The sequence below is a fragment of the Triticum aestivum genome, chromosome 4B (genome assembly GCF_018294505.1).
Source record: "Triticum aestivum cultivar Chinese Spring chromosome 4B, IWGSC CS RefSeq v2.1, whole genome shotgun sequence".
Lineage (NCBI taxonomy): Eukaryota > Viridiplantae > Streptophyta > Magnoliopsida > Poales > Poaceae > Triticum > Triticum aestivum.
The window spans coordinates 194,372,728-194,381,778 of record NC_057804.1 but is presented as its reverse complement, the minus strand read 5'-3'; the positions used below and the strand labels follow the sequence as shown (position 1 = coordinate 194,381,778).

General features: G+C 48.2%; 1 protein-coding gene across 1 annotated transcript; it reads right to left on the bottom strand.

Moving 5' to 3' along the window:
• Window positions 1-6,689: 6,689 nt before the first annotated feature.
• LOC123091779 (xylanase inhibitor protein 1) lies at window positions 6,690-8,219 on the bottom strand. Its single transcript, XM_044513389.1, has one exon. The coding sequence runs from the start codon at window positions 8,165-8,167 to the stop codon at window positions 7,274-7,276; it is 894 nt and encodes a 297-aa protein (XP_044369324.1). The 5' UTR covers window positions 8,168-8,219; the 3' UTR covers window positions 6,690-7,273.
• Window positions 8,220-9,051: the final 832 nt, after the last annotated feature.

The window sequence follows — 9,051 nt, the reverse complement described above, 5'->3', positions numbered from 1 at the left end:
AAGAACAGGAGGATTGAAGTAATTTTTTACTCCCTCAGTCCCATAATATAATACATCTTTTAACACTACACTAATGTCAAAAAAGGTCTTACATTATGGGACACAGAGAGTACATGAGAATTTTTTATCAGAATATGAGGAAGAGACATTGATATGTGGGCTCCATAAGTAAGTTAACGGTACAAAATGGTTCTCTTACGTGCGGCCCCTACTATCATAACCCTGACCAAATGTTAATCACTCGGTCATTTGGGATTTTTTAAACAACAAGCCACTTGTATGGTAGGTATATGCGACAAAAAAAAAATATGAAAGTGTTTTCTTATAAAAAAAGCCTAACCCAAAAAGTGAGGGTGCTCTTATCTCCCCACCCACATCAAGAAGGCATGTCCCAAACACGACTAAATTTCTCAAAACCATCACATTTGTGGCGGCTAAGGTACTCCAAAATCACTTCTTTTGCAAAAATCACAAACTACCATCACCTCTACGACAAGTGAGTAACAAATCACACTAATTTGGGACTGAGCCATGTCTAACAACAAAACTAATGGGTGGGGCCTGTCTGTCGGGCTGATGTGGCAAAGACTAGTCCTAGTCAATGTCTTGACCTGCTGGGGGTGGACGGGTCCCACCTGTCAGCCACACATCTTATTTCCCCCCTCTTCTCCTTCTTCCTCGCCTCTAATCTGCTCCGGCGGCCTCAAACCCTAGCCAGCCCATGCCCTCGCCCATGTCCCGAGAGGAGCCGCCACCACCGACCACAAGGGACATGGTTCGCCACCTTATTCCCCTATGCCTCCTGCTTCCTTCTCTCTCCCCTGGCTCAAGCTCGCCCATGCGCCGCGGCTGCAGCCGACCGCCGCCAGAGCTCCTGCTCTGGCCACTCGCCAGCCGCGCCGGCATGGCCCCGGTGACCCTTGATGCGTCTCCCCTCATCTTCCGCGTGACCGCCCCAGCCAACCCGCGAGGCATCCACAGTCGCGACCTTGAGCACCGCCGGCTAGGGCGTGTGCCGAAAATTGATGCCAGGCCACCGGCTGTGTGCGCAGGTGCCACCGCTCCTCTCGAGGGCATCGCGTAAGGGGAGGGAGTGGCTGGCTCCATCCGCATCTCGAGCAATAGCCCATCACCCGCTTGTGTACGGGGCAATAACTGGAGGAGCGCGAGGTGCGGTGTGGCGGCCCTCGGCATCCCTGCCATGGCAGGTGGCGGCTTCCTCTGCCGCCTTGCCGATGCACCCACACCAAGGGGGCCGATGGCGTGCAGCTCGGCGGGCCTCAAGCAGCAGCCAGCGCGAGCAACACGCGACTGTGGACGCTTGGAAGCTACTCGATGAAATGCCCCGTGGGGGAAGTGAAGGAGGAAGATAAGCATTGAGCCATTGACAAGTGGGACCCATATCCACCTCAGCGTAGTGTCCACATGTGCATTCCATGTCAGGCCAACAGGCGGTCCCAGTTGCGAGTTTGCTGTTATAACGACCGAATATGAGAATTAGTGTGATTTGTTACTCACTTGCCGCAGAGTTTGTGAGTTTTTATGATTTTTGGCAAAGCCGTGTAAGGTAATGTGCAATATCCCTACTCCCTCGATGGGGAGAGGCTTCGTATATATTAGCTATCGGCAGGAGCCTGCCTTGGCATACAAGAAGGTACAAGAGTTTGAGGAGGATACGGAGAGAAGGTTGGTTGGGATTACATATTTCTCTAACACCCTCCCTTAATCTCAACTATTCTAAATTAAGATTACTCTTGAACTCTTCGAATGGTCTTGCTGAAAGTGCCTTTGTGAAGCCATCTGCTACTTGATCCTTGGAGGGAATAAACCGTATCTCAAGTTTCTTTGCTGCAACTCTTTCTCGCACAAAGTGAAAGTCAATCTCTATGTGTTTTGTCCTTGCATGAAACACTGGATTTGCACACAAATACGTTGCTCCCAAATTATCACATCATAAGCACGAATATACGATTTTTCTTAACTCCCAACTCATCAAGGAGTGACTCAACCCAAATAATTTCAGCAGTTGCATTTGCCAAGGATTTGTACTCTACTTCTGTGCTTGAGCGTGACACAGTGGCTTGCTTTCTAGCACTCCAGGAGATAAGATTTGATCCAAAGAACACTGCAAAACCTCCAGTTGATCTCCTGTCATCACTACATCCTGCCCAGTCAGCATCAAAGAATGCACTAACAAGAGAGGAATTAGACCTTCTGAAATTAAGTCCTATTCCCATAGTGTGCTTCACATATCTCACAATTCTCTTGTTAGCTGCCGAATGTGCAGAAGTAGGTGCATGAAGGTATTGACAAACCTTGTTGACAGCAAATGAAATATATGGACGTGTGAGAGTTAAATATTGCAACGCTCCCACAGTACTCCTATACCTTGTGCTCTCCCCCTCTTGAAGTGGCTCACCTTCATATGCAGAGAGTTTTTCTGAGGAAGATAAAGGTGTAGGAACTGGCTTATAATTCTTCATTCCCATGCGAGACAGAAGCTCATTGACATATTTTTCCTGACTTAACACAATGCCATCTTGATTTTTCTTGACTTCAATGCCCAGAGAGAAATGTAAATCACCTAGATCTTTCAAGGCAAACTCTGAGCTCAAATCATGCAAAAGAGCATTAGTGGCATTTTGTGAGGAACTTGCAACTATGATATCATCCACATATATGAGTACAAAAATGACCACTCCTGCTTTGTTATAAATAAACAAGGACGTATCAGCCTTGGAAGCAATAAAGCCAAGATATTTCAATTGTAAGCTTAGCCTGGAATACCATGCTCTGGGTGCTTGCTTTAAACCATAAAGTGCTTTATCAAGCTTGCAAACATAATGTGGTAATTACTTACACTCATACCCAGGTGGCTATCTCATAAACACTTCCTCTTCCAGAACACCATGCAGAAACGCGTTCTGTACATCTAGCTGCCTTAGGCTCCATCCTCTGGACACAACAATAGCTAGCACAAGTCTGATAGTTGCAGCTTTCACAACAGGACTGAACGTGTCCTCATAGTCAATGTCATAACGTTGCTTAAAGCCCTTTCCAACTAGACATGCCTTATACCTGTCAATGGAGCCATCTGCCCCTTTTTTTATCATGTACACCTAATTGCAATCAATGATATTTTACCTCTCTAATTTGGTACAAGATGCCAGGTTTTGTTCCTCATGAGTGCACAATATTCCTCATCCATCGCCTTCTTCCACTTCGGATCATCAAGTGCACTGTTCAACGTTGTTGGTTCTCCTGAAATACATAGCATCCCATATGGTATAGTTCCATCTTTTCTTATTTTTGGATTTCGTATACCTTTTTGTAGCCGTGTCATAACTTGTGAAGAAACCTCTGGCTGAACCACTGGTACACTCGCCACAGAAGATCCAGGCAAATCTGCATGTCCTGACCCAGACAGATTTGTCCCGGCGTGTGTAGAAGATCCTGTGGCTGTAGGTGTGGCTTCAGTTCCTGTGGACACACGGCGACCCGATGCAGTGGATCTGGCGCCCGATCGCGGCCTGACGCGCGCGCGTGACGAGGGGGATTCGGTCCCGCCGCTGGTCCTGCCTGTTGTGTCTGTCGCGCCTGTCGGCTGGACGCGCGCGCGTGACGAGGGGGATTCGGTCCCGCCTGGCATCGACGTTTCCGCGCGGGAGTGGCCGCCCCTCGGGTCAGGCGTGGAGCCGACTGGAGCGCGATCCGATGACGATCTGCTCGTGTGATCCGAGGACTGCGCACGCACAAGAGTCTCAGGCGCCGCCGGATCTCCTTCGTCATCTGTTCCAGGTTCGTCTTCTTCCTCCACATGAAATAATGGGTCAAATTGAGCCATATTTTCGAAATTTTGATCATTTTGAAAACCGTTCTCACCAGGGACCTGCACAGGCATAAGAGAAGAACCAGTACCAGCAGGAATATCATCACATTGATTAGTACAATTATTGTCGCCCCCATGATCAAAAGACCGTAGATGTGAAGGAAGAAGGAGAATTTCCTTGCGGAGAAGTGCACCGGCATTTGGATGAAGAGAGGCAAAGGGAAAAACTGTCTCATCAAAGACAACATCTCTGGATATATAGACCCGACCAGTGGGAACATCAAGGCATTTGACACCTTTATGAATGGGGCTATAACCTAAAAAGACACACCTTTTTGAGCGGAAAGCGAGTTTTCGTGTGTTGTAGGGTCGAAGATTGGGCCAACATGCACAACTAAATATGCGAAGAGATGTGTAGTTGGGTGTGACACCAAGAAGTCGTGTGATGGGTGTTTCAAATTTGCTGACTTTACTTGTAAGCAAGTTGATAAGATATGTGGCAGTTAAAAATGCTTCATCCCAAAATTTAAGTGGCATGGATGCGTTTGCTAACAATGCAAGCCCCATATCAACTATGTGACGGTGCTTTCTTTCAGCAGAACCGTTCTGTTGGTGAGCATGAGGGCAAGAGACATGATGGGATATGCCAAGTTTTTGGAAGAAAGAGTTCAATTTTTCATACTCACCACCCCAGTCACTTTGCATAGCAATGATTTTGGAGTTCAGTTTGCGTTCAACAAGGTTTTGGAAATTGGTAAAAACTTGGAATACATCGGATCGTTTCTTTAGTAAATAAATACAAGTAAATTTACTATAGTCATCAATAAAGCTTACATAATAGAAAAATCTACCAACTGAAGTAGGAGCTGGCCCCCATACATCTGAAAAGATAAGTTGTAGAGGAGCAGTAGACACACTAGTAGAAATAGGGTAAGGTAATTGATGACTTTTTGCTTGTTGACAAGGATCACAAACTGACTCAACACTAGGCTCATAAGAGAGTTTATTTTTGCTAAGAACATATCTAACTATGACTGAAGATGGATGACCCAAGCGACTATGCAACCTTGACGATGAGAGCTTGGTGACAATATTTGCTTGTTTATTTGACCATGAAGATGATGATGATGGTATGAGTGGGTAGAGGCCTCCCACGCACCGTCCTCTAAGAATGATTCTCCTTGTGTTCAAGTCCTTAACCAAGAAAAAATAAGGGTGGAATTCTATAAGAACATTGTTATTAAGAGTGAATCGATGAACGGAAACAAGATTTTTAGATGTTTGAGGAGCATGCAAGACATTTTTCAGATGCAAATTTTTCACGGGGTTTTCAACAATTGAACTACCAATGTGTGTGATATCCATACCAGAACCGCTTGCCGTGCGAATTTGGTCACCTCCATTGTACTTCTCCCGCATCGTCAACTTGTCAAGTTCACCTGTGATGTGATTTGTTGCTGCACTGTCGGCATACCAATTTGTGTCAACGTCGTAGGAGACAGCATACGCTTCTTTTTCTTCTGGGTCATTGTCCTCATAGCGCCACCAACAGACCCGAGCACCTCCTGGATGATGTTTGTAGCATATTTGGCACTCAGGAAAATCATGCTGCTGCTACACGCCTGCTGTTGCTGTTGCTGCTGTCGAGGGCGCCCTCTGAAGCCGCTTCCTCCATTGGAAGACGAGGGCTGGCGATCACCGCGGTCACCACGGCCACGCCCCCTTCCTCCTCGCCCGTGGGATCTGCCGCGAGATTGTCCACGGCCCCTGTAGACCGCATTAGCAGATGAGTGGAATCCGCTTGAAGCTGAGTCGCCTAGCATCTCCATCCTTTGATCAAAGGCAGAGATCTAGGCAAAGAGATCATCGGCGGTGATGGTGTTCTTGACAGCGCCGATCGTCGCCACCACGGAGTCGTAGTCGCGGTCTAGTCCGGCCAATATGTAGTCCACCATCTCCGCAGCAGAGACGGGACGACCAGCAGCAGCTAGTTCATCGCCGAGGCTCTTCATCTTAGCCATATACGCCGAGCTTGACATGCTGCTCTTCTTGGTGTTGGTGATGGCGATTCTTAGATTAGTGATCTGAGATTGCGACTGTGAGGCGAAGAGATTTGTCACCGTCGTCCAGAGTTCAAAGGTGGAGTCCTTCCCGATGACCTGCGCAAGGATCTCTGGCGACATGGAGTTCAGAAGATAAGACAGGACCTGCTGGTCTTTGGTGATCCAGGGCCCATACAGGGGATTCGGCTCTAGGGCCGTGGTCTTGTCCGCCTTTGTGATCTCCACCATCTTGGGCGGAGCGGCGTCTGTGTTTTCGAGGAGTCCAATCACCTGCGCACCTCGCAGGGCTGGAAGCACTTGAGTCTTCCAGAGGATGAAGTTTCCTCTTGCGAGCTTCTCCGATGGCGGCGAACCGAGGTTGAGGGCGACGCCAGCAGAGGAAGCCATGGAGACGATGGTATATATATGGTTTCTAGGGTTTTGGTTTGTGGCTATATGTATGGAAAGAGGTGGCTCTGATGACCATGTAAGATAATGTGCAATCTCCCTACTCCCTCGATGGGGAGATGCTTCGTATATATTAGCTATCGGCAGGAGCCTGCCTTGGCATACAAGAAGGTACAAGAGTTTGAGAAGGATACGGAGAGAAGGTTGGTTGGGATTACATATTTCTCTAACAAGCCGTAGTTTTGAAGTACCCTAGGCACAAATTGTTTTGAGCAATTTACTTCCCGGACACCAACATCTGTGCTGTACGCGGCGGCGGTGCGTTTGTATAGCATGCCCGGCGTGTGAACTCATTTGGAAAAGTGACAAAGAAAGTGATCGAGCAGATAACTAACACGGAAATCCATCGATTAATCCAAACCTTCACAGAGGTCTCACTTTATTCTTGTATAAAGCACACAACTGCACACTGGTGCGAAAATTCGAATCTGAGCCTGAGCTCATCTGCACCTATGCTCACGAAAAAAAATCAAAATAAATACTAGAAAAATTCAAAAATTCCAAAAAAAAATTGGATGGTGGACAATTTGATGCGTGAGGGATGCTCCAATTTTCAAAACATTTGGACTTCTGTGCAGCTCTCAGTAAAAAAGACAAATCAAAGTTCTGTAAAAATGTGCACTGTTCATATACTGTTCTGGTCTAATTGTCTTTTTTGCTGAGAGCTGCACAGAAGTCCAAATGTTTTGAAAATTAGAGCGTACCTCACGCATCAAATTGTCTACCATCCAATTTTTTTTGAATTTTTTTTGATTTTTTCTGAATTTTTTACGAATTTTGTTTTGACCGGATGCAGGTGCACCCGGGCACCGAAACGCCGTTCTCACACTGGTGATACTTATTTACCGTAAGGTAAGCAAACACATGCAGAGTATGCAGTAGACAGACGGATACACCAAATTCACACACGGTGACGGATGTGAGCGACGGAGGCTCAAGCCCATTGGATGGCGTAGCTGCTATAGTTGGTCCGCTTGTCCTCGTAGCGTTCCCACACCATGACGCCGCCGTAGTTGGCCGCCTTCTGCGCCACCTGTATGACGCTGTAGTAGAGGTTCTTTGGGTGAACGTAACCGACCTTCTGCTCCGACGCCGGCAGCCCGAGGTAGATCTGCGCCGAAGGGTACGCCGCCGTCCACTTGTCCCACTGTCGCTGCCAGTTGGCGGCGCAGTCGGCGTCGTCGTAGAACCTGACGAAGATGCGTCCGACGAGCCCCGTGGCGAGCGCCCGCTCCACGTGCCGGTCCGGGTAGCCGCACCGCAGCGTGGCCGTCAGCTGCACCGGCGTCCTGCCGCGGAAGTCCTTATTGAAGTTCCATAGCCGCTTGGCCAGCTCGTCGTAGTTGGCCGGCGCGCCGTTCTCGATGAAGAAGTCGATGCCGTCGACGAAGGCGTCTCCGAACGGGCGGTAGACGCCCTTGCGGGTGCCGAGCATGTAGGCGTTCCAGAGGTAGTTGGCGACGTCCGCCGCGGACTGGGCGGTGGGCAGGGAGTACTGGTTGCCGAAGCCCCCGATGGAGAGGAAGACGAGTATGTTCTTGGACTGGCAGTGCTTGATGTCGGCGCCGACGGCGGAGACGTCGTGGCCAGACAGGTCGAGGTGGTAGTTGCCGCGGCCGAAGACGTCGAGGAAGGAGATGATGGCGATGGTGTAGGTGCCGGTGTCGCAGGCCTCCCGGAGGGACCCCTCGTTCTTGTTCCTACCCCAGAACACGGCCACCTGGCCGGTCTTCCCCGTGGCCGCGGCCGGGACGGCAAGGAAGGTTGCGGCGGAGAGAAGAGCCGCGATGAGTAGGAGGGAGGCTGGCCGACTGCATACGAGCGCCATTGGTGGGTAGATGAGTTTTCTTGTTGGTGTGAAGAATTACGTGCGTCGAGCCTAGTATATATAGGGGTGGAGTGGGAGCGGTGGGCGGAGGCTTTTCTTCGGATTAGCTTGGTGTGCTGTTTGTCTATCTTTATTGTTCGCAACAAGTTATAGCATTTTATAATTGTTTTCTGTTTTTTATGAAAATATAGTACATTTTTGACGTACTCTCAAGAAAACAAACGGCACCGCACAAGTAAGTCGTTCAATGCTCAGCTGGGTTTTGGTCGCATCAAACCTGTGCGCCGCGCGCAGGAGCTCTGACTCTACTCTACTCCATGGACGGATAACATAACATGGGGGACAGCTCACATCAAGACGAAGTACGAATAATCCATTTGATTTTGCTGGTAAGACGTCCGAATATTTATTATGGATCGACATCAAGGATAGATGGAAGGAGAAGGAAAGCACGTACCAAATATGCCAAGGATCTGGACACCTGGAGGAGGTTCAGGACGCGTTTTAAACAGACCAGTCAAAGCGACGTACGTGGCATCTCTGTCGGTCCTTTAGTTGAACACATGAACTAGGTGATTGCTTCGCGGGTTGCTGCTGGATTTTAAATATTATAATTCTGAATAAATTTTGTATGAAAGAAATGGCCTAAATCAAAAGCTATTATTTTCGAAAATAATTGTGTGAAAAGAGAGCATGCACGTAAGGTTGAACCGTTGGAGATGAAACAGTTAAATTGTGGTAAGCATGTGCTACAAAATAGTTTAGTGGATGATGATGTGGCACATTTGATGATGTCGACGACTGCATGTTGAGAGAATTAGAATTAGTGGGGATCAACTATTTAGATATTACTGATTACATATGTGTATGTATATATCTTACGG